This window comes from Alexandromys fortis, unplaced genomic scaffold (assembly GCF_014885135.2).
Source record: "Alexandromys fortis isolate MF-2015 unplaced genomic scaffold, M_Fortis_MF-2015_v1.1 scaffold_13, whole genome shotgun sequence".
Classification (NCBI taxonomy): domain Eukaryota; kingdom Metazoa; phylum Chordata; class Mammalia; order Rodentia; family Cricetidae; genus Alexandromys; species Alexandromys fortis.
Window position 1 is genome coordinate 9,308,937 of NW_026067908.1, and position 25,796 is coordinate 9,334,732.

The 25,796-nt window shown below is 41.2% G+C and overlaps 1 protein-coding gene and 1 long non-coding RNA gene across 6 annotated transcripts in view; both read left to right on the forward strand.

Moving 5' to 3' along the window:
* Positions 1-25,593, forward strand: part of Dnai4 (dynein axonemal intermediate chain 4) — a 66,986-nt gene extending 41,393 nt beyond the window's left edge. For 4 of the 5 annotated variants that reach the window (XM_050136058.1, XM_050136060.1, XM_050136061.1 and 1 more), the window contains 10 exons: positions 3,988-4,182; positions 5,568-5,791; positions 8,678-8,764; positions 10,342-10,493; positions 12,147-12,304; positions 12,625-12,746; positions 16,970-17,068; positions 17,539-17,765; positions 19,357-19,513; positions 24,240-25,593. In XM_050136058.1, the coding sequence (XP_049992015.1) occupies positions 3,988-4,182; positions 5,568-5,791; positions 8,678-8,764; positions 10,342-10,493; positions 12,147-12,304; positions 12,625-12,746; positions 16,970-17,068; positions 17,539-17,765; positions 19,357-19,513; positions 24,240-24,290 (1,472 nt within the window). In that variant the 3' untranslated portion in view covers positions 24,291-25,593. The remainder of the gene's footprint in view (positions 1-3,987; positions 4,183-5,567; positions 5,792-8,677; positions 8,765-10,341; positions 10,494-12,146; positions 12,305-12,624; positions 12,747-16,969; positions 17,069-17,538; positions 17,766-19,356; positions 19,514-24,239) is intronic. The other variant, XM_050136059.1, reaches the window with a different exon arrangement.
* Positions 23,153-24,224, forward strand: LOC126497878 (uncharacterized). The gene is made up of 3 exons (XR_007590710.1): positions 23,153-23,355; positions 23,396-23,435; positions 23,476-24,224. It is a non-coding gene; the product is annotated as an uncharacterized lncRNA (long non-coding RNA).
* Positions 25,594-25,796: the final 203 nt, after the last annotated feature.

The following is a 25,796-nucleotide window of genomic DNA, read 5'->3' on the forward strand; positions in this document are numbered from 1 at the left end:
CTATGTAGACCATGCTGGTCTCAGAGACCCACCTGACTCTGTTTCCTGAGTGCAGGATTCGAGATGTGTGCCGCCGGGCCCTGCCTGTCCCCAGCTTATCCACACTGAGCGCAGGTCCTCATGCCTGCATGGCAACACCTTACTCACTGAGCTTCATCGTCTCCTGGTGTTTATTGGATGTTTTTACTACAGAATTCTGTGTGAATAGTTCTTTTCATCCATCATTCAGAGAACAAACGCAAAATCTTCTGCAATCTCTTGTTTCTAATGAAAAGTGTGTTGATACGCAAATAAATTTCTTCCTATAAATATCTCTCGCCTTCACTGCTCTCATCATTTTTTTTATTTTTGTCTTCTGTTTTCAGTAGTACAAATATGGTAAGTCTTTGGTGGCTATCTTTAGATTTCCTCTTCAAGGCTCACTCAGTTTCTTCACATTGTTTTTGTTCTTTGCTCGGTTCTATGTATTTTCAGCGTTGTTTTCAGGCACTTTTTCATGTGACACTTTTCTCTCCTTCTGAAATAATAATCACCTGAATTTTTTTTTTGTTTTTGTTTTTTTGAGACAGAGTTTCTCTGTGGCTTTGGAGCCTGTCCTGGAACTAGCTCTTGTAGACCAGGCTGGCCTCGAACTCACAGTGATCCACCTGCCTCTGCCTCCCGAGTGCTAGGATTAAAGGCGTGCGCCACCACCGCCCGGCTAATCACCTGAATTTTATAATCTCATAGGGCCCCGAGGCTTTATTCATTATGTTTTTTCAGAGTAGTTTTATTTTATGTTTTTATTTATGTTTATTCTCCTGAGTTTGAATACAATTTTTATTTTAAATATATGGCAGTGGGGCCTGTGCACCTGAGTGCTGCGTAGGAGGAAGCCAGAGGAGGACATCAGCGTCCCTCAAGTCAGAGTCACAGGCGGTTAGGAGTTGCCAGATGCGGGAGCTGGGAATTGTGTTTGGTCTTTTATAAGAGCAGTATGCATTCTTCACCACTGAGCCATCTTGTCACTTGTTTTTAAGATCAGTTTTTTGCTTTATTAAATGAGCTGGATGTAGTGGCACACACCTTTAATCCCAGCACTCCGTGGCAGAGCCAGTCAGATCTCTGTGTGTTATTGAACCCGTTAATTGAAATTTTGAATTCTGAGTATGATTTTCAGTCCTGTAATCCCTTTCGTTCTTCTTCTCTTTCATTTAGGTGTTCTTTTCCTTTGATAATACTTTTTATTTGTTCCAAGGATGTTTATAAAACGGATTTTTATAATGATCTATGTAAATTCTTTGTTAGATAATTCTACTGTCTCTCTCAGCTTGGTGTTTGTGTCTGCTGATTATCATCTTTTCAATTCAAGTTGAGGTTTTCTTTGCTCTTGGTACAGGGAGTGATCTTCAATTGAAATCTAGATGAAAAGCTTGCATATTACCAGGCTTCAACAGTGAGTTATCCAGGGAGTGGGAGTCTTTGTCTCAGGACTGCCGATTGGTGGCAGAAGCTCAGAGTTTTTTAGATAGGAACTCGCCCTGTGACCGAGGTGTTCTAGACTCACTTGTCTCCCTCAGCCTCCTGAGAGCTGGGATGATATGCATGCACCAGACTCAATAGATCAGGTTTTTTGTTTTGTTTACCTGACTTTCCTGTGGCGCCTGGGGGATGTGACTGCTGAACTGTGCTGAGCACCCCAGCTTCCTTTGTTCTTCTGTGGCTACAGCAGATAGGATTGCCTCGTCACCCACTCAGCCAAATACAGCATCATCACAAGATAGAGACTATTGTAATTATTGCTAGATGATCATAAAAATTCTGATTCCTGGCTCTGTCAGCTTCAGTTGGGAGATGGGAAAACCTGTTAATCCCTGGTGTCTGAGAAATCCTGGGCTCCCCAGCTGTGCATGTCTGGTATTCTCCTATGTGGTAGAGGTGGATGTTCTGGTCCTCTACTATAGCTTCTCTGATACCACACATGATGTCAAAGCCTCATTTGGGGAGGATGGAAGCCAGGCTGTCCCTTGGCCTTTGCACTTTCCCCCAGTTCTGCAGGATAACCGCGACAGTTGACAAGCTGCCTCAAACAGCTTTGTTAAAGCTGCTCCTTGACCCTCTGAACAGGCTTCCTTCACCACTGTGCCTTTCTTTAGGTTTCAAGGACCCCGAATAATCTTACTTCTTTTCTCCTCTCCAGGGCTCTTTTTGTTGGTCTATTGTATACTTTCTACTCCCTGTCTTTTTTTTTTTTTTTCAGAACTGAGGGATCAGTTACTTTTTTGTTGCTACGATAAAACACCATGACCAGCGTATTTGTGCACATATAAAATAAAGCATTTAATTGGGTTTTTGCTTTTACAGGGCTAGAATCCTTGATGGCAGAGCAAAGTCATGGTGGTAGGAAGAGTCGAGAGTTCACATCTTGATCCACAAGCAGGAGACAGAGAGAGCATACTGATGATGTCACCATTCTTTTGAAACCTCACCCCCCACACATACACTGACAAACATCCTCCAACAAGACCACACTCTCAATCCTTCCCAAACAGTTCCACCATCTGGAGACCAAGTATTCAAACATATGCACTCTTGGGGACTGTTCTCACTCCAATCATCACAATCTAGAGATAAAGATAGGGATAGGACTTATTAGATTGACTTACAGGGTGTGGTCCATCAATAGTCTCATACTGGAAAGACTGAGACCACTTTAGTCATTCAGTCTCAGAGGCTGCATGTCCCGACAGTCCTAATCTGGTGCTGGACGAGTCCTGCTGATCTCCAGTCTACATTGGCGTCACAAAGAAGTTGGTTCTAATGTTATGAAGAAATGCCACAGCAGCAGGATGGATGAGTGTGCCAACAAGAACGAGGGCAAGTAGGCCCAAAGAAGGAAAGTTTCCTTCTTTAATGTCCTTTTATGTGGGCTGCCTCCAGAAGGCACTCACATTTAGGGTGGGTCTTCCTGCTTCAGATAATCTGACTCAGAACCTCACAGGAATGCCCAGTGGTGTCTGTTTTTGTTGACTCCATATTCAGTCAACTTAACAACCAAGGTTAGCCTCCACAGTCCCCCAAATCTGTGAATATACTACCTTTCAATGGAGGAAAGATTTTTTTTTGACAATTACAGATTTATCTTCAAATTAGAAGACTATCATTCATAATTTGTTTGCCCAATATAAACACATAGTACTAAAAGGGCCAAAACCTTAGTCTGTAGCACGAATTCCAGTTGGTCTTAATAATAATAATAAAAAAAAACAAGAGTCAGGGGTTAATGCTGAAGATCAGAGAAGCAAAGCAGTCAGCCACTAGAGAGTTCTTTTACCTCCACCAATGCTCAGAACAAAGGGGCGTTCCTGTCCTGAGACTGCATCTCCAGGCTGCATCTGTCTCCACCAAACCTCAGGCTGCATTGAGCTCCTGTCTCCTGCCTTATATTCCTCTCTCCACCCAGCCACATCCTGTCTCCGCCTCCCTAGTGCTGGAATTACCTTTGTGTGAGCTCTGTTTCTCTTTCAAACAGATTCAATCTTGGGTAGCCAGGGTGGCCTTGAACGAAGAGAGGTCCCTCTGCCTCTGTCTCCCTAGTGCTGGGATTAAAGGTGTCTACGTTCATGTTGTCTGCAAGTGAACTTTGGGGGCGATAGCGGCGTTAGATGGCATCATGGGAATAGGGCCCCCACTCCAGGTTACTGCGTTTATAAGAAAATGCATCTGAGCCCTCATGCTTTCCATATCTGCATGTTACCTCAAGGCTAATATTGCTTACCCTCTGAAAAGCAATGTGTCTTTTGATGGATAAGAGCCGCACAATGAGTTAAATGCGCGCATCGCACTTTCTTTGTGCATGACAGATTCAAAAACATGACTATTGAAGGGGTTGGAAATGGAAAGAAGGCAGAAATTATACGATATAATTGTAAAAAAAAATCTTTAAAATACACGAACCACCTACTACTGTGTGGGTCTTTTGTAAGTGAGTTGTATTTCTGTTTACAGATAGTGAAACTAGCTCCCTCATGGATATAGAAAATGTAATTCTGGCTAAAGTTCATGAAGATGAAGAAGACCATTCAGGGGCCATATTAAAATCTGAGAAGCTTCAACAAGACTTATTTTTCATGGAAAGGGTTTTAATGGAAAATGTATTTCAGCAGAAGCTTGCAGCCTATCGCCAACTCCCTGTTTTAAAAGGTACCTTTTAAAAGTAATCACGATCAAACTCAAATAATTTAAAAAATTAATTGTCCTAAAACATATTTCTAAATGTAGTTTCCACTCTAGTTATCACTTAATAACGAGTGCACTTATGTAATTTTAGCCACTTATTAACTACCTATCATGCATGTGGGTAGCACCAAAGTCCAGACTAGGGAATTCACAGAAGGGTTGTCCCTCAAATTAAAACTTCAAAAACATCTTTGTCCTTATTCTCTCCTTGTTCCTGCATCAAATTAAGCACTTGTTTTTTATAGTATTTTTCATGTTTGGTTTTCCTTTGCAATGCCATTAAGTCTCAGGTTTCAACTGTTTTAGTTCTGCTTCCTAATATTAGCGACAGGGACGTTCATCCCATCCTTACCACTACAAATCCCCTATAATATGTTCACAGAATATTTGATTTTAGCTATTTGCAAATTTATTTTCAGTTTTCTACTTTCTGGGTCTGGAACCCAGGTCCCTGTACAGGTTCCAGTCCACTGAGTAGGTTTTTTTTTTTTTTTTTTTTTTTTTTTTTTTTTTTTTTTTCTGGAGATGAACTCAGCCTTCCAGTACAAGCGCTACTGCCAAGGACTTTAAATAGGCAGGCAGATGGGCTCCCAGGACATTTTTTGTTCCCCTCATATATTTGCCTTATTTAGAAAGAAGATGGACCTTGGAGAAAAACAGTGAATTATTATAAATAGTATTATTACAAAATATTATAATTATTATAAATTATTATAAAGGTGGTGATTTAAATTCCAGTGTTGTTCTGGTTATAGCTTCATACCAGGATTACTTGTCTAGTTGCATAACAAAATACCTGAGAAAGGAACCTTAAGGAAGAAGGGATTCGCTCTCTGCCTTATCGCCTCGAGACTCAATCAGAAGTTCCTCTGTTTTTGGATAGGCTGGCCAGCCAGTGAGCTTCTAGGATCTGCGTATCTCTGCCCCACAATCCTAGGGTTATGAGCATGTGTGACCATGTTCAGCTTTTTTCTTGTGTTCCAGAAATTCATACTTGGGTCCTTATGTTTGCAGAACAAGCACTCTTACTCACTAAGCCATCTCCCCAGACTTGAGCTGTATACTTCCAAAGGTAAAGTTGTTGGCCCCTTCCTAACAAAAAAAGCACAAAGCTTGCTTTACATTTTCAAGGTAGCAGCATTTTGATGTGCTGCTCTGGCCCGTTCTCCGAGGAACCAGAAAGTCTGCTCTCAGAATGCTTCAGTCGATCTGAATTACCATTCAGGTGCCCCATCCCTTTGGCTGTGTATTCCAGCAGATCCAGTGGTGCTGTAAGCATCAGTGACAGGGAACCTATTCAGATTCTTTGGTCTAGAGAACAATGCTATCTCTGTTTGATTTAACTTTAGAACGTGAACCTGAAGAGTTGGAAGAAGTTAAGGAAGAAGAAAATCTCGAGGAAACAGAGGAGGAGAGTAAGGAGGACGAAGAAGAAATGGAGATGGAACTGGAACTAGAGATAGCCACAGAGCAGTCAACAATACCAGCCAATCTGGAGCGGCTCTGGTCTTTCGCCTGTGACTTAACTAAAGGCCTTAATGTGAGCAGCCTCGCCTGGAATAAAGCAAATCCAGTAAGTCCCCAGATGCTCTAACAATTCCAGCCGAGTGTTTAAAGGACGGTCTTTTGTAAATTTTCATTTGTGTGTGTGTGTGTGTGTGTGTGTGTGTGTGTGTGTGTGTGGCTAGCTGGCCAGTGAGTCTCCAAATGATTGTACTGTCTCCACCTCTGGAATTACAACGTGAGCCATTGCATCTGTCTTTGGGGGTGGGAGGGTCTGGGCCCTAAACTCAGGTCATCATCTGTGCGGCAGACACGTCTACTCACTGAGCCGCCTTGCTGGTCCTCACTGGCAAATTCTAGAATGAAGGGTTGTTGCTTGTTTCTTTGTTTTTATTCAGCCATGGGCAAAGGATTTAACCTGGCTGTTGTTGAAATAGGAGCGGCGAGGCTGCGTCCCCGGCACCCGGCCGCCCTCATGGCTAGCTTATGCCCGAAATAATTACACGGAAACTGTATTCTTTCAAACACTGCCTGGCCAGGCTAGGTCCAGTTTCTTATTGGCTAGCTCTTACATATTGTTCTAACCCATTTCTAATATTCTGTGTAGCCCACAAACTGGCTTACCAGAGAGAATCTTAACCTACGTCTGTCTGGAGCGAAAAAATCATGGCGACTCCTCACATAGCTTCTTTTTCCCAACATTCTCCTCTGTCTACTCCGCCTACCTAATTTTCTATCCAATAAAATGGGCCAAGACAGTTTCTTTATTAATAAAAAATCACTCCCACATCAGGCTGTAACACCTATTTTTAAAATGTCTCTGAATGAAGTTTATGTTTAAAAAAGGAGAAAATGCAAATAGTTATTTTTCTCCTTACATATAAAAACATTATCATCTTTATCTTATTTTGTTTTTTTGAGACAGGGTTTCTCTGTAGTTTTGGAGCCTGTCCTGGAACTAGATCTTGTAGAATAGGCTGGTCTCGAACTCACGGAGATTCGCCTGCCTCTGCCTTCCTAGTTCTGGGATTAAAGGTGTGTGCCACTATTGCTCAGCTTACCATCTTTATTTTAAGAGTGTGCTTGGCTCATGGTACCCTCCAAGTCCATGCCAGATGATGTGACATATACTAGAAAATAGTGTGTGGTTGACTTATTTTAACCTGTACCAAAATTCATATACCTACATTTTCCGTCTCCTCAAGCAGTCATATTTGGACCATGCCAATGTGTAAAAATGGGATTACTCAGCAACACTGCTATTATTACTGTTAAATTATGCAGCACTTCATGTTTGCCAGGAAATGCTTAAAGTTTTTAAAAAATATTTTATATTTACTCTTTTAAATTATGTGTACATGTGTTTGTGTGTGAACGTGTTCACTTGAATGCAGTGCACTAGGAAGCCAAAGGCAAACCAATCCCCTGGAGCTGGAGTTAGAGGTGTTTGTGAGCACAATGCGGGTGCTGGGGTCTGGACTCAGGTCCTCTGGAAGAGCACTCCATGCTCCATAGTGCCCATCTGCAGCCTCGTACTAACTTTCCCGTTTGAATAAGATCCTCCACTATGTTGATAGGGAGTGAGAGGCACAGAGACAATCATTTCTCCAACCTCACCCAAACAGGAAATGAAGCAGCCAGAATTCAAATGCAGATAGCTGGTAGAGTTCCCAAAGCAATCTTGAGGCAGACAAATTAGATTCTAAATCTGTGGGTCACCACCCCCAAAGACCATCAGAAAACACATATTTGCATTACATTTCTTAACAATAACAAACTTCCAGTTATGAAGTAGCAACAAAAATATATTTTGTGCTTGGGATCACTGCAGCAGGAGAAACTCTACAAGAGGGTCACCGTATCAGGAAGGGCGAGAACCACTGAGCTAGGGATTGGTTTCTTTGCTTTTAAAGGCAGATGTTTACAGGGTAACAAGTCTGAGGTTTCCCAGGTTTTATAAAATGCTTCTGAAGATATTCCCCAACTAGTCAGTCCAAATATAACTTCAGGAATGAAAGTATCTGTAGTTGGTTGTTTTCTTATTTTTTTGGCTCTTTGCTCTTTTGTTCTTTGAGGGGCCCACCACTAAACTCCCAAAATAATCATACACAGAAGCTTATTCTTACTTATCAATGCCTGGCCTTAGCTTGGCTTGTTTTCTAGCCAGCTTTCCTAAGCTTAAATTATCACATCCAGTTTTGGCTCTGGGATTTCTTTCTTTTTTTTATTTCTGTAATCTTACTTGTGCTCTTACTCGGTGGCTGGCTGGGTAGCTGAGTGGCTGGCTCCTTCTTTTCTCGCTCCTTGATCTTCTCTTGCTTTCCTATTCCTCTTTTTCTCCTATCTATTCTCTTTGTCTGTTAGCCCCGCCTATCCTTTCTCCTTCCTAGCTATTGGCCATTTAGCTCTTTATTAGACCAAGTAGATGTTTTAGACAGGCACAGTAACACAGTTTCACACAGTTAAACAAATGTAACATATAAGAATGCAACACATTTTTGCATCATTAAACAAATGTTCCACAACATAAACAGATATAATACTTTTTTTTTTTTTTGGTTTTTCGAGACAGGGTTACTCCGTGGTTTTGGAGCCTGTCCTGGAACTAGCTCTTGTAGACCAGGCTGGTCTCGAACTCACAGAGATCTGCCTGCCTCTGCCTCCCGAGTGCTGGGATTAAAGGCGTGTGCCACCACCACCCGGCTTGTAACACATCTTAAAATAATATTCCACAACATCTATCTTTGGAGTAGATACTTAGTGTAGTTTGAGCTCAGAGCATTGGACACACTAAGCAAGCACTCCACCACTGAGCTGCAGTCCTATCCCCACAGCCCCAGCCCTAGCCCTCTAGTTTACTAATATTTTTAAATAGTTCATTAGTAGGTATTTTTATACATTTGTTACTATTTCTTGCCATCCCCTTAAGTGTCTTTTTTTTTTTTCTGGTTTTCAGGACCTTTTGGCTGTTGGCTATGGGAACTTTGGATTTAAAGAGCAAAAAAGAGGAATGGCTTGCTGCTGGTCAATAAAGAACCCCATGGTAACCCAAACAGGAACAAGAATATTTTTATCTCATTAAATATTGACAGGGTTTTGTACATGGTAGGCCTGTGTGTAGTAATCCAGCAAAGTCCAGACTATTTTATCAGTCAAGACTTTCCATTTTCTTGTGTGTGTGTTCACATGTATAAGAGCTCAGGTGTGCAGGTGTGCATGCACTTGTGTGTGTGTGTGTGGGGGGGGGTCAGAGCACATAGCCCTGGAGATTATTATTTCAGTCTTAACCTTCTGTCTGTGACTCAGAGGTTCTCACTGACTTGGAACTCGTCTACTAGATGAGACAGGCCGGCTAGCTAGCCTGCGATTCCCTCGTCTCTGCTGGAATTAAAAGCACATGCCTCTAGAACCCAGTTTCTCCATGGCTTCTGGAACTGGAATTCAGGCTTGAAAAGGCAAGGGCTTTCCCAACAGAGCCACCTCCCTGGTCCTCATTGTTCCCTATAGCTTAAATCCATAATAAGTCCAGTTTGTTTTTGTTTTACATGGGGTGAAGGGAAATCATTTATGGCTCCACACAATACATTCCCAGCATCTTTTATTTACCGTGTTATCACAGCTAAGTATAAAAGAGTCTGTACCTGAAAGCCCCTGCAAAACAAAACATGTAACCAAGGGGGTCAATAATAGGAATAGAACCCTCCACTCATCTCTTAGAAAAAGAGCTAGTAATCTGAGAAATAATCACGTTTTCTCAGAAAAATCTATTAAATCTCAGAGTCAAGCCAGTGGACAATCCTATCAGTCAATCTAGATATCTGGTGACCCAGATTTCGAGCTTAATAACATAATATAATATAACAGTATGAATTTTATAAGGAGAAAGAATGACAGTGACAATAGGCTTTTAACTAAATAGCCCTGCCCCATCTGTTGCTGTATAACTTAAATTTAACTCAGAAGTAAAATGTGAAGCTGCAAACGTGGAGGGTAAAAGAACATCCGCAGTGATTAAAGTTACTGTGAGTAGCCGTGGTCCGTCAGGCTGCTGGGTTAACACACAGAGGAATATGCTGTCGTAATATGGGAACATAGGCAGAATCGTCCTCAGGAGCTTGTCCCCTTTTCACATAGGGATTAGACAGAGGAAAGGCTTTAGTCCAGCCATGACAGAGTTGTAAAAAGAAGTAGCTTAGTGAGTTTGGGAAGATGTTTTTTCTATGTGCTTTGTAGAAATCACGAAACAATCCAGGGTTCTAAAGCAAACGGCAGAAGATGCACGATCTGTTTGCAGCTCATTGTGCGTTTCTATGGGGAGTGAAACGTGCTGGTCACACTCATCCTTGATGGAGGAGTACCAACATGGGACAACTTATGCAGAAGTCCACAATGCATTCATAAAGCCATCGAGGACTAAGGCTTTATAGCGAGTTAAGGAAATAAGTGTTTGAAGATTGGTGTTCATGTTTGGTAGAAGCTATGGACTGGAGTAACTGAACTAGACTAACTTCTCACACTCCCCGCCAGCGCAAGATATCCTCAGCCGCCATTGCAGGCGACCTTCCCGTGCTCTGTAAAATGCCCACAGTGTAAAGGGACCGTTTCCCCCTCCCCCCACAGTGGCCAGAGCGCATTTATCAGAGTTCCTATGGAGTTACGTCTGTGGACTTTTCGATCAGCTCACCTAATCTGCTAGCAGTTGGCTACCACAACGGCACGGTTGCGATTTACAACGTGCAGAGCAGCAGTAACACTCCAGTTCTGGACAGCAGGTGAGAGTCCCCCAGCCAGATGAGCAAACGCGGCAGGCCTGCTTATTCTCTCGCCCAGGACCAGTTGTATGAGTGACTGTTTTTACTTTGAAGTGAATATTCTGTTCCTTCTGAGACTGTAATACCATTGTTTTCAAAATGCCTAATGTGCCCTCCTGTTGTCTCCACCTGGAGTCTGTCACCCTCACTGCCTCCCCCATCCTCTCCTCTCCCTGCCTCACCAACACACTTATCTTGGCTTAGCGGCTTCTGGATATTCCTAAACAATTGCTTTATATTATCTCCTCTAAGAAACTTCATTCTCATTTTGTGCGTACCCCACACGCCTTAATCTTAAGGCTTATCGTGCTACACAAACTGTCTGTTGCTGAGGAGACGGACTGGTGGATCTTTCTGAGCTCCTGTGTCATCTCAGTGAGAGCGGGGGAGGGAAGGTGCCTTCCTCTGGGTTCTCATTATATCATGAAATATTTAGCACGTGCCGGCAGGGCATGTCTGAGAAGGCACGAACGAGTTAATGCGTGATGAGAAGAATACAGGCAGGTTAAAAAAAAAAAAAGCTAATTTCAAACGAGTTAGGTGGTTGTTGTTTTGTTTTGTTTAGACCAAATTTCAGAGTGGCTAAGATGTGGTATATTATTTGTAGCAGAGTCAGAACATGCTTAGCTGAGACTAGCTGTCGTCATCAAGGCAGAGGGTCTTACTACTGTAGCATGGACCCTGCTGCTTGTTTCTAGGAAAAGGGCCCATGTTTGGTTAGCCAAATCTCCAAAGCCGTCTTTTACTGTAAGTTCAAAGCTATTTATTGTATTGGAAAGTTTATATAAAATAGTCAAGGGAATAAATAATAGGAATAGAGCTCTCTATTCATCAGCTAGAAAAGGTCAGTAATCTGAGAGATAGTTTCAGGTTTTTAAAAAAGTGAAATCTCAGAAGCAAACCAGTGGGTAATCCTAAAAGTATAGGGAGAAGAATGAAATATGTAGCGGGGATTGTCTATTTGAATAACAGTCCAAAGACTAATTGATTTGAATAATGGAAAAGAAACTATAAAAATAAAGTTACTCATTCAACATGTCTAAAGAGTGAATATATAAAGCAAAAAATATAGATCCCAAGAAGAAAATCTTTTCTTTTATATTTCTTTTTATTTTTTTTAAAAAAGGCAATACAATTATAGGTCAGTAAAAATTTCCTTTTGAAAGACATAAGAAATACCATGTAAAATATTAAAGTAAAGTGATTAACTATTCAGAAGTTTGGTTCTTGAGTACACAAATAAGGAAATAACTAAATAAATAAATTTTAAAAAGATAAAATAAAAGGAGCAATGAGACAGCTCTGCAGTTAAAGACATTTTTCACGGAACGTGATGACCTGAGATGGATTTCATCCCTGGGATTCCTGTCAGGGAAGAGAGAGTGGACTCTAGCACTATAGTCTGACCTCTACATGTGTGCCCTGAGCTATATGCAACCCACCCCAGCCCCGCAGGATGAATACAAATGCAAAATAATTGAAGTATGGGTTTGAACAACAAAAGAGTCGTTACACGAGTAAAAGAACGATCATTTGGGGTATTGTTCTTATCACTTATACGCCAAGGTCTTCTTTAAATCTTTAAATGGTTTGTGTTTGGCCTTTCTGTTTTAGCGAGTCACCTCAGAAACATCTGGGACCGGTTTGGCAACTGCAGTGGATAGAACAAGACAGAGGAACCACGGGGGATGACAAGAGAGAGATCTTGGTGTCCATATCAGCTGATGGAAGGGTCTCCAAGTGGATTATTCGAAAAGGACTGGATTGTCATGGTAAAAACCAGAGGAGAGCCCATTTTCTCAGATGCTGAACTAAAGGTTCCAGATGAGAAGCCTTTCTGTGGGAAAGGTGACAGAGTTTGGCTTGGTCGGTAGGTAGAAAACCCGGAGCTGGTCATCGCGGTCTGAGCATCCAGATTTGTTTTGTCCCATTTTTTATCGAACCATCTACATACAGCTGATTTTCAAAAGAGACAGACGCGATGCTAAGTGTGCTTTCTTGTGCAGTTAAATAGCAAACTGTGCATGTATTCATATCCATTTATATGTATACACACACAAACATATGCGCGCGCACATTTCTTTCCACGCAGATTTGATGCGGCTGAGGCGAACTACTGCTACGAGCAGCAAAAAGGGAGCGGAGAAGGAAAAGAAGGGCGAGGCTCTGATCTCTCGACAGGCTCCCGGGATGTGCTTCGCTTTCCACCCCAAGGTAAGTTTGTTTCGACCTACTTTCTACCGTTATCTGTTATAGTTTCCAAATACTGAGGTGCAGTTTGTGAATTGTACACACACACACGCACACACATGCGCGCGCACACACACACACACCAGTGCAGATATGGCTGCCCATGTGAGGCAGAGTGGGAGAGAAGAGCTGTGGCAGAACTGATTCTCTTGATAGCCACAGGCCTGATATGCATGCCTCTGCTCACCCTCCTGGCCAATAGGCTACGCTCTCGCTCTCGTACTTACGTAAATTAACTCTAGAATACGCCGCTCCACATTTTAAGGTGAGTTACCTCTCAGGATGGGGATTATGAAGACTTCCCAAGACCTTGATGACGTCGGAGCAGTTAATGAGATTCTGCTCTTCTAGAGGAACTTGGGAATCAGAAGACTCAAACACTATGGCAGCCCTCTAAGAAAACGAGTCCCACGTGTTTATCGTCTTTTTAGTAATACTACCACCTGCCTCATTCGAATGAAACCTTGTGGGCCAGAGAGATGGCTCCGGAGAAAAACTGTATACGATAGCCTGCGTCTGTAAACCCAATGGGAAGCAGAGGCTTAGAATCAGCCAGAAACTCATGGGCCAGCTGGCTTAGAGCACAATGTATAGCAGAAGCAAAGGTGACCTTTCCTCTGACCTCCACACAAGATTTTGATGTAAATTATGTTAATACTATTTTTCTATTTTCTGTGTAATTGGTTTCCACTTTGATCTTAGTATTTTCCCTTCTTCCGTTTATATTGGTTTTAAATGCCTCTTGACTTACTGACTTTTAATAATGTAAATAATTGATTTGTGCTGTTCTTTTTTTTTTTTGGCCATATACAGATGTTAAAATTAACATTTTTTTTCTGTTTTTTTAAGACAGGCTTTCTCTGTGTAGCTGTGGAGCCTGTCCTGGAACTCACTCTGTAGACCAGGCTGGCCTCGAACTCACAGAGATCCACCTGCCTCTGCCTCCTGGGTACTGGGATTAAATGTTTGCTTCACTACTGCCCTACTTAAATGAACATTTTCAGTGATCATAAAATAAACTTTGTTTTACATTTTCATATATATATTTCCCTCATATCCATCCCTACTGCACCTCTGTACCCTTTTTCTTTCACTGGCCTGCTTCTGTCCAAATCACCACGCTTCTATTTTCCTGTCGTAGGTCTGTGCACATTTCTACAGTGTGGGAGGAGAGGTGGAGACAGAGTCTCGGGTAGCTCAGGCTGGTCTTCATCAACTTCCTACAGGTTTTATAGTTTTTTTTAAAAAACATGTTTTCTGTTACCTGATGGTCCTCTGGATTTCACTGGAAACTGTTGTATTGTCTCCTTTTTTAATCTCCATTTTTTTGACTTCTCTGTCTTTCTTTTGGTTAATTTTATAGGGGATTTGTCAATGTCATTTTTTAAAGAACCAACCCGTTGAGTGACATTGTTCCCCCAACTTCTTCCTAAGCATCTTTGTTACCCATATGTAGGAAGGCTGCTGAGTTTTCTGTTAACTTTCTAGAGTGCCACGTCCTGAAAGTGTGTGTAAGATCTAAGTGCTTCCAGTAATGTCTTTATAGTCTTTACAGATGATACGTATAGAATCATATCATCTGTAAATAAGGATGCTTTGACTTCTTCATATCCAATTTGTATCACTTTTATTTCTGTTTCTTGTCTTGTTACCCAGGCTAAGAAAGTGTGGGCACCCTTGCTCGTTCCTGATTTGGGTGGAAATGCTTTCTGTTTTTACACACACACACACACACACACTAACCTTTAATTTTTGTTTTTAATGAAAATTGTCTCCTTAAGGCCCTCCCTTTGCAGCCACATAGCTTTTTACTACCAAAGCGTCCATTGGTCCTCTTAGGACAGTTTATAGGAGGCATAACTATGGGCTTGAATTGCACTGAAGTCTTTCTCTCTCTCTCTCTCTCTCTCTCTCTCTTTTTTTTTTGATTTTACTGTGCTCTACATTTTTCTCTGCTCCCCTCACTGCCTCTCCCTTCCCCTTCAACCCTCTCCCACAGTCCCCATGCTCCCAATTTATTTAGGAGATCTTGTCTTTTTCTACTTCCCATGTAGGTTAGATCTATTTAAGTCTCTCTTATTGTCCTCATTGTTGTTTAAGTTCTCTGGGATTGTGGTTTGTAGGCTGGTTTTCTTTGCTTTATGTTTAAAAACCACCCATGAGTGAGTACATGTGATAACTGTCTTTCTGTGTCTGGGTTACCTCACTCAAAATAATGTTTTCAAGCTTCATCCACTTGCCTTCAAAATTCAAGATGTTTTTATTTTTTCTGCTGTGTAGTACTCCATTGTGTATATGTATCACATTTTCCTTATCTATTCTTTACTCGGGGGCATTTAGGTTGTTTCCAGATCTGGCTGTGAACATAGTTGAGCACATGCCCTTGTGGCACAATTGAGCATTTTTTGGATATATACCCAAAAGTGGTATTACTGGGTCTTGAGGAAGGTTTCCTAATTTTCTGAGAAATCGCCACACTGACATCCAAAGGGGTTGTGCCAGCTTGCATTCCCACCAGCAATGCAGAAGTGTTCCCTTTTCCCCACAACCTCTCCAGCATAAGTTGTCATCAGTGTTTTTGATCTTGGCCATTCTTACAGGTGTAAGATGGAATCTCAGGGTTGTTTTGATTTGCATTTCTCTGATGACTAAGGATGTTGAGCATTGGCTCATATTGAAAAGTGTGATAGAATTCAGCAGTGAATCCATCTGAATCTGGTCTTTTATAGCTGAGAGGTTTGTTTTTCACTATTGCTTCAGTTTTGTTACTTGTTATAGATTCATCTAAATTGTTAATCTCATCTTGGTTGATTATATGTATATAGAAATCCATTCATTTCTTCAGGTATTTAGTGAATGGTCTTTTAAGGTCTACTGTGTTGGTTCTTCAAATTTCGCTGGTATATGTTGTCTCTGTTTTCAAATCTGTTTTTACTAATTAGCATCTTTTGATTCTTTTTATTGTGGATGCTACTTTTCTCATGGTTGTGATGAAAATACCTGAAAAAAAGGCAGCTCAAAGAATGAAGGCATCCAGTCCATCACGGTGGGGAAGTCAGAGCAATGGGACATCCAGAAACAGAGAGGGCATGAAAGCTAGTTAACATCCACGTAACATCCTCGTTTTCCTTTATTCTGGGACCTCAGCCCATGGGATGCTGCGCATAGTTTTTGTTGGGGCTCCTTCCTAAGTTAATGTAATTTAGACCACTCTTCAAAGACACTTTAAAAGATAACTCTGATGGCTTATTATTTAACTTTTCTCATCACCATGACCCAATGCCTCACATAAACACCTTAAGTGCAGACAGACAATTCTGCTCATGGTTTCATGGTAGGAAAGACATGACATCATGCAGACTAGTCGAAGTTCCTGTCATGGCGGAGGGGCATGTAACAGCTTGTTTACATCTCAGTGGATCATGAAAACAGAGCTCTTTGGCCTGACATGGGTGTGTGATTACTCCTTATAACTTACTCCTTCAGCAAGTCTCCCCATCATAAAGCTTCCACAAATACCCAAACCAGCCAGGGGACCAAATGTTCTGCTCTATGAACCTTTGGAGGGAATTTCATCTTCATAACAGCTGCTTATAGCGGTCGTGTTGTTCCACAGTTCCTATGTTAGGCCCTGAGAAACACCAACATGTTTTCCCTGGCCTTTACAGTTTCTCCTGGGAAGGGTGATGTTACTATGATCCGTAGTCATTTACATGTGTTTGGCATTTTTCTTTTGCAGTTTTGAAATGTCCTGGGAAAAGATTGCTTACTGGTCATGTCTATTTAGGGTTTTAAATACCTCTTGTAGTTGGATGCCCACTTGCCATCTTGAAAAACTTACTGTCTTTGAAGAAATGGTTTTTTTTTTATGCATTTGGTGTTTTTGGTTTGTTCATACAAACCCTTTATGCTTTCTAGAGCCTATTGCATATGGTCCACATATCTCGTATATGGCTTTCCTTTTCACCTTATAGCGACTATTTTGCGAACACATGTTCTCTCACCCTATAAGCTAACACTTTTGTACTTTTACAAAATCCCCCTACTTTGAGGTGGTCATTGTGAAACCATAAAAGAAGGACAAAAATTTTATATCTGAGATGGTATTCTTTTGGTTATTGAGTGGGTTTACTACATGTCAAACTGGCTGATCTTGTATTTAATGTCTGACATGCCTTGTGTTGTAGGACACAAATATATATCTGGCTGGCACAGAAGAAGGCCTTATTCACAAGTGTTCCTGTTCATACAATGAGCAATACCTAGAGACATATAGAGGACACAAGGTCAGCTTAATTCTTGTAGATTTGAAAACTGTATCTGCTGGTATTTTTGAAAGGCACATACGATGTGTTTAATAGATGCAATAAGTTTACAACTGTGGGTTAGTTGCCCCTTGACTAAATGCATGTGCTGATCCCAAAGAAACATTGTTTCTCGCTCATATTGATTCTCTGTTTCTTTATGATCATACATCCAAACTTCTTTGTTTTTTATTACATTATCTGATGTCCTTTCAGAAGGCTGTAATACCTGTTAATAGTTACTCTCCATTTTCCCAAGTGTGTTTTTATATAGAATAATTAAAGGAAGATCAAATTCAGAGCCTTGCTCTCAGGTAAAGCAGTTCCTATGTAGTGCTTAGGGGTGTGTGTGGCTTCCAGAAATCTTAATTAACTTCTAACTTATTGGCCAAGTTTAAAAATATAAGATTTAAATATTCTTTTTCTTATGCATGACATTTTTGCATTCCCAGGGTCCAGTGTATAAAGTCACGTGGAACCCATTCTGTCCTGATGTCTTCTTGAGCTGCTCTGCAGACTGGGGTGTCATGATCTGGCGTCAGGAGACTCTCAAGCCATATTTGAGTTTTTACCCAACTACTTACGTTGTTTATGATGTCGCCTGGTCTCCAAAATCCGCTTATATTTTTGCTGCTGCAAATGAGAGCAGAGTAGAAATTTGGGACCTTCAAATCAGCACGTGCGTATTGAATGCTCATGCTTTGTGTGATGTCTCCAGCAACACAAGCAGTTCAAATCAAAAGATCTCTCCTGTAGCTTTGTCACCAGGTAGAGCATGCTGTGGCTCATGACAGTGCCAGTCACAACTCAGCTGTGATATTATAGGATGATTTCCTCTTGAATAAATAACATACATAATAGAGTGGCTATTTGCATGTTCCATCCCTTGATTTTCATTTTCCTGGTAAAAGCGTAGTTTCCAGGGCAATGCTTCTCTGGAAACAGAAGAATGCAGCTGCCTTTCCTTTTTGAAGGATACAGGTCGGATGTTTTCATGACCAAGACTAAGAACCATGTCTGTTGAAGGTAGCTTTATGCCTCAGCGGTTCATGTAGAACCAAATATTCTTCCACAAGAGGTAATTATGGTGGCCTGTGGCAGGGCCTTGCCTGCTACACACGAAGGCATTTCACAGGCGGGACTGTACTGCACTTCACAGTCTTTTCTCAATTTGATGAAGCATACCTATAATGTGGAAGGAAGGGAGTTTTGTTTAAATTCTAATTGTAATGTTAGTCACAACTGAGAGCTGAGACACACATACACACACATATAGAGTCAGAGAGAAAGAGAGAGAGACATAGAGACAGACAGACAGACACAGAGACAGAGAAAACAAAAACTTTGAGTGATGGCAGATGAGTGTTCAACCAAAAACACTGTATATGGTCCCTAGTATAACTAAGTCGACACACAAATAACTAGCACAAACACTTGTTTATCTCGTCACATTTACGCTAGGTGTAGTGATGTTTTGTTTGTTCTCTAACAAGTAAAGCTGGCCTGAAAATGAGAGTGCAGAGCTAAGCTCCTGGTTAACCATCGAGGCCAGGCAGTAGTGGCGCACACTTTCAATCCCAGCGCTCAGGAGACAGAGGCAGATGGAGCTCTGTGAGTTCAGGGTCACCCCGGGATACACGAAATTGATCCAGTCTAAAAGAGAAACAGAGCCAGGCAGTGGTGGCTCACACCTTTAATCCCAATACTCGGGAGTCCCATGCATTTAATCCCAGCACTAGCGGGGTGGAGTCAGGGAGGGATATGACTGAGCGGAGAGAAGAATATACGGTGGGAGGAGACAGGAGCTCAGTGCAGTCTGAGGTTTGGTGGAGACGGATGCAGTCTGAGGATGCAGTCTGAGGAGACAGTCTGAGGTTTGTAGAGAGAGGAGTCCGTCTGAGGTTTCCTAGAGACAGGATCGCCCCTTTCAGTCTGAGCATTGTTAGAATTAAAAACTCTCTAATGGCTGGCTACTCTGCTTCTCCAGTCTTCAGCATTAACCTCCATATCTGATTCTGGGTTTTTATTTCTTAAGATCAATTAAAATTTGTGCTACAGTTATGACTTAAATTTTCCTGGTTGTAACTTGCTTGTTTAAGGAATGAAGTTTTTGATTAGAAGCAAATGTTATTCAGAATTTAGGAACACTTTAGGAGATTTTTGGTTTGCTATATCATATTTTTTAAAAATCAAACTTCCCTCAGTTTGTATCTTTTAAAAGACCATTTTCATGTGACACATAAATTTTCAGATAAACTATTTCATTACAGTTTGGATCCTCTGATTGTGAATGTTGCTAACCCTGGAATCAAGTTCACAACCGTTCTCTTTGCCAAGCAGACAGATTGCCTTCTCGTGGGAGACAGTGATGGGCAGGTTGCAGTCTATGAACTGAGAAATATGCCTACTGCTTTGGACAATGGCCGGGTAAGACTTGGATGCAAAATCTTTAGGTCCTTTTGTGACTCTGTTTTGTTGTAACTTTGTAGCATGTCATGGATGTACATTTAGTAAGTGACACATAGGAGGTGTGTGGTAATGAGGGGGTCCCGAGTGTCTCTGCTTTTACTGTACATGGTATCCAAGCTTGTCCTCAGTGAGTCTCAGTTCCTTAGTTATAGACGATAAATAGTGAGGATATGATGGCCCCACAGATGACCTTAAACACCATCTGGAGGAGCTTGATGTCATGCCTACTGTGTAACCAGGGCTTGGACAGTAGGTGAGGCGGAAATAAATGTCTTCAGAGATTGTCTACTGTTCTGGAAGTGAGAATCGGTTTCCGGTGCTTCACCCTATGTGGCTATTCAAATGTGGGCATTATGTTGCCGAATTTTGACAGAAAAGCTTAGTATCCTCAATGCGCATTATTTTTATGATAGATTTTCAGTTTTTCTTTGTTTTTTTTTGTTATTTCAAATAATAATCTGGTAAATATCCTAATATGAGAATGTCAAAAGGTTTAGTACTATTTCTGTGAGCATAACCTACCTACCCCTCCTTCATAGTTTTGGAATATAGCCCCAGTAATAAAATGAAGTAATTCTTATCAAGGTATTATATCAAGTGACATCAAAATTTTTCTCTATTAGTTTCAACCAAGAGTGTGTCAGAGGTTTGGAGAGCTCTTGGTTTCATGTATAGGAAAGATATGTACCAGGTTTCTTCCTTCCTCCCTCCCTCCCTCCCTCCTTCCCTCCTTCCCTCCCTCCCTCCCTCCCTCCCTCTCTCTCTCTTTCTTTCTTTCTTTTTTTTTTTTTTTAAATGAGAGAGCTCAACCCAATCACAGCATGCTGGGAGTTTATTTAGTTTTCACATTCAATACAAATTTGCATTTACAAATTTTATCCAAAATTTTTTTTTTCCAGCAAGAAGGGGGTTTTAGTCTGGATTTTATAGCAAATGTTTTGGGAGAACCACATGAATTCATGAAGCCATTTTTCCCCTGGAGATTTTGATGTGAAGCCCTTATGGCACAGATACTGAAATCACTTCACGAAAGTAGTTTACATGTATAAAGTCCTTCTAAAAGCCACCAAGAATGACAACAGAAAATAGAGAGAGGCAGAAGGAGACCCTTTCTTCAAGTCAAATTCCTTTTGTTCCTAATTAAATTTGTTGGGGCTGAGGGTGTAGCTGAACAGTAGTTTATGTTTAGCCCATGCGAATTCCTGTCTTCCGTTTCCAGTACTAGATGGGAAAAAAATAGATCTGGATCCAAAAGCCACGATCAAAACTAATAGAGCTGGTGTTAATATTAGTCAACAGGATGATAGGATTTTTTCAAAATAAAACGCTTAAACATTACATAAATCAGCTTTCTTTTTTATTGTTTTTATTGAATTATATATTTTTCTCCCTTCCTTTCCCTTTCTCCCTCCTCCTTTTCTGTCCTCTCCCATGATCCCCATGCTCCCAATTTACTCAGGAGATTTTTGTCGTTTTCTACTTCCCATGTAGATTAGATCCATGTATGTCTCTCTTAGGGTCCCCTGGGTTGCCTAGGTTCTCTGGGACTGTGAATTATAGGCTGATTTTCTTTGTTTTATGTCTAAGAGGCACTTATGAGTGAGTACATATGGTATTTGTCTTTCTGGGTTTGGGTTACCTTACTCAATATGTTTTCTAGATCCACCCATTTACCTGCAAATGTCAAGATGTCACTATTTTTCCCCACTGTATAGTACTCCATTGTGTAAATGGTGTGCCAGATGTCTAAGGCTGCTCCTGGGAAGTGACTCATAAGGATAGGAAGGCGTACAAAAAGAACTTCAGAGCTGCCAAAGTAGCTCAGCAGATCAAAGTGTTTGCTGTGCAAGCCTGGTGACCTGAGTTCAATTCCTTTAATCCATGTAAAATTGGAAGGGGCGTGGTGGGGACAATACTGACTCCACAAAGTTGTCCTCTCACTTCCACACAGTCAGCATGACATTGTACCTACACACTCATTTACTTTTACTTTTGTAGGAACATTCTGGTGTGGGAGGTCCTTCTGTCTATGTGTTGCTTTTATTGGTTAATGAATAAAGAACTGTTTTGAGTCTATGGCAGGGAAGAACAGAACTAGGCAGGGAAATCTAGGCAGTATTCTTGGAGAAATAAGGGCAGAGTCAGAGAGAAGCCATGGAACCACCAGAGACAGATGCTTGGAACTTTGCTGGTAAACCACAGCCGTGTGGTGATACACAGATTACTAGAAATGGGTTATTAATATGTAAGAGTTAACCAATAAGAAGCTAGAGCTAATGGACCAAGCAGTGATTTAATTAACACAGTTTCTGTGTGATTATTTGGGGTCTAAGCTAGCCGGGTGACCGGGAACCAACAAGTGGCCTTCCTGTTACAACATTGTTTCTTTTATTTAAAAAAAAAAAAAAACAAGACAAAGAGGCCTTTGTTGAGTGTGTGTGTGTGTGTGTGTGTGTTACATGTATGTGTCATCATGCATACCTCTATGTTTGTGCAGACACTAGGGGAGGACATTAGCTGCCATATCACCTGAGAGACTCACTCTCACTGAAGCTGGATCTAGATTGGCAATAAACAGTTCCCATGGATCCTCCTGTCTCCACCCACCCACAGTGCTGGGGTTGCAGGCACTCAGACAGAGGACAATGCCCAGCCTCTTATGAGGTTCTGGGGATTTGAACTCAGGTCCCCATGCTTGCACAGCAAATGCTCTTCCCCTCTGAGCCATCTCTCCAGTCCGTATTTGTTGATTTGGGTGGATAGATATTTTGTAAACAAAGAAAGCTACCATGCAGCCCTTGTGTGTAGAGTGCTAGAGCAGAGTTCAATGAATTAGTACAGGTTCTTGAACCACATGTTCTTTCTCTCATTGCCAGTTACTGTCTGTGACCTTCCAGTAGAAGGATTTTGATTTTGGGGTTCTGAGAGTTTTAAGTGGAATGATTTCCTACATTTTGGTGTTTACTGGAGGAGTCTAGGGGCAATAATCATCAGATAATACGTGGCAAATGGTTGGCTCCAGCCCTGGCCCAGCAAAGGGACTCTGGTTAGGGTAATTTAAACAAATGCCATGACTCACATCTTGAGAACTGAAAAACTAAAGTAAGTATAGTCAGGATGTTAAGAGAATAGAGAAATATTTATTAGCCACAGCCGGCAAGGGAAACACAGGAATTATTGCCAAAGCAATGCTTGTCTTGCTTAATGACTAACAGAAATATTAGGTTCCTGTGTGACATGGGCATGGGACCTGGTCCAGGCCTGCAATTATAACTCTGTAGTATAGCTAACTATAGACAGGGTGTTCCATCCCTTATCTGTCATGATCATGGAAGCACCAACACTTCTCCTGATGTGATAAAGGTCAACCACTAGGCATTTAAGTTTTGCTTTAAAGAGTTATGGTTTAGAATTCAGTGGAAGTAAGTGCAGTGGGCCTTGTAGGAAGAAATCTCTTCCATGACTAGACTGTAGAGATTACCCTTGAATACTTCATTGACTACTATGGGTTGGTATACAGATATTTGCCATATTTTTCTCTTTTTGGAATATATANATGGAGCACTGTTGAAAGATACTGAAGGCACTCTTGGATTGATAAGATACCTACTGAGTGCACCATATGACAGGGTCTGTCTTAGGCACCAAGGATAATACATCACAGAGCAAGCTGCAGGACTGATTGCTTTCATTAACCCAAGTGAGAGACAGAAGCAGGAAGGACAGCTGTGGGAAGCACATTAAGGTTAGAAATGGCCAGGAGTTACGTTGTTACATTGGAGGCTGTAAGAAATGGCCAGGTGTTACATTGTTACATTGGAGGCTGTAAGAAATGGCCAGGCGTTACATTGTTACATTACATGCTGTAAGAAATGGCCAGGTATTACATTGTTACATTGGAGGCTGTAAGAAATGGCCAGGTGTTACATTGTTACATTGGAGGCTGTAAGAAATGGCCAGGTGTTACATTGTTACATTGGAGGCTGTAAGAAATGGCCAGGTGTTATGTTGTTGCATTGGACTTGGGTGCTGTAGGCTGAGGAAGCACTAAAGGCAGTGGGTGTGGTGCGGGACAGAGGACTGGAACTGACTTCTGAGATGCAGGGGCTCCTTGGTCTTTAGCATTTAGATGCAGTTGGCATTCCCATCTCCGGTAATCTTCAGATGCCGATTTTCTCAGGCTCCTTTTTCCCTTGTGGTAGGGAGAACTTGGTCTTCTTTGGTCTTTTTGTCTTTCACTCTAAATTCTTGTGTTCTTCTCCTCATCTTTGGTTTTTATCCTCTTGTCTATAGTCATCTTGTGATTTTTGGTACAAACCCACATGAAAATCAAGAAGCCTGTCTCCAAGACAACCATTGGCAGGTCAGGAAAGAACTGGGAATGCAGGGGAGCAAGCTCAGGCTTAGGCACGGAGGCGCTAACGCTGCCCTTCCATCAAATCCTTGTAAAATTGTTTGTCAAACTTCATTAAAAGAGCCTTTACTGGGAAAGCAGGTATATACCAGGAAGCAAGTGTCATTATTTAAACCTTCCCCTGTTTGTTCCTCTTTTCCAGTTTCAATGGATGCCTATTAAATGTGTATATATCTAACTTTCAAATTTCAAATGGCATTTTAAAGACAGATTTACTGTTCAGATTGAATTTTATTGTATTGTAATTATGGGTTTTTCTTTTCTTTTCAGGGAGATGTAATAAACGTTCTGCTTGGGTCCAAGACAAACCAATCAGGATAATCCATCATTTGGATTCTGTTGCATTTTATTCTTGTTTTAGGAAAAGGGAATAACATTATATACCATAAGATTTTTAGTTTTAAAAGAGCAATATGGGGTCTATATCTTCCATTTAAATTAAATTAGCTTCTATTTCAGAAATGTGATTAGTTTATAATATGAAATAAGCTTAAGGTTTTTGTTGGGATTTTTTAATTTTCTAAAGATATTTCTGCTACACTTCTTGGTCATATTTGAAATATCTATTAGCAAATACATATACCTGTAAAATGTCTAAATAGCTTAAAAAGTAATTTTTTTAAAAAAAACATAGCTATTTTTAGAATTACTTAATCTTCAGTCATTAGAAGATAAAATTCCAGCAACTATCAAACCTGCTTCCCAAGCTCTGCTTTTATGATTTACAGCCGCACGGCCACTTCTATGAGCACGGTGAGTTCTCACACCTGACTTGGAACATCGTTGCTGTCCTCCTAAATCCGAGCCCTGAAACTAGAGAGCTTTGTCAGACCACTTGACAAGCTAGGGGATGGAACAGCAAATATCAGCATCCCATTGTCCAGCTAGCTAGCCAGCATCCTACTCTCTCGTCAGAGGGCAGCGCTCATCTGAAATATGTCTTTACCTTCCTCTGAAAGCCCTGAATCATCTGCCATGAAGTTTCAGCCCAGACTTGCGTTGTCTCTGCAAGAAAACAGAAGGTCTCTCACCTATACATTGTGTCAGGGAGTTGTCTAAAGAGGTCTAGGGAGAGATTGGGTAGAAAGGGTGGAGAACCCTCCACATCCATCCACTGACACAGACTGCACAGACTGCCAAGAGGTGGTCCATGTAGGTCTTTAACAAGTAAGTATTCAGGTATTAGCTGAGGCCAGAGGGCATGGCAGCCTACTTTGTAGAGTGTTGTGAGTGGAGAAAGAAGACAAGGTTTGTGAAGCTCACAGAGGCTCTGAAGGTCGTGAATGTCTATGCTGGCGATAAGAGTCCATAACAGCGAGAAGATAAGTTCTGACGACAAGCAACCATCGCCTTGCCATCTCCAGAGTTTGGCAACCATGCATTAAACAAAAGCAAGGAAGTTTTTAGGTGGCTCTTGAGTTTAGGTCAGGTCATAAAAATTAGATGGTTTTCTGCTGGTCTAAGTCATTGTGGCTGTCTTTCTGGAAGATTAAACTGTTACTTTGAGTAAGAAAAAAAAACTTGATTTACTTGAAAAAATGTATTCCTTTTTATTGTAATGGTTTTTTTAAAAATTATATTTTTCTTTTGTTTAATAACACCTGGCTGAAAAATAAAGACGTCATTTTGGACATTGGAGAACTGATGTAAGGAACTGGACCTCCTCTGCTTCACTCTCTCCCCTCTATCACATGGGCGGAAATGATGCTCTCACATCTGTAGATTAGGGGTGACTTTTGACTTTCTTTTGTAGTAGGCAAAATGTAGATAAAGAGAATCAGGTTAATTTAAGTTAAAAGAGCTAAGCTAAAGTCAACCATTCAAAAC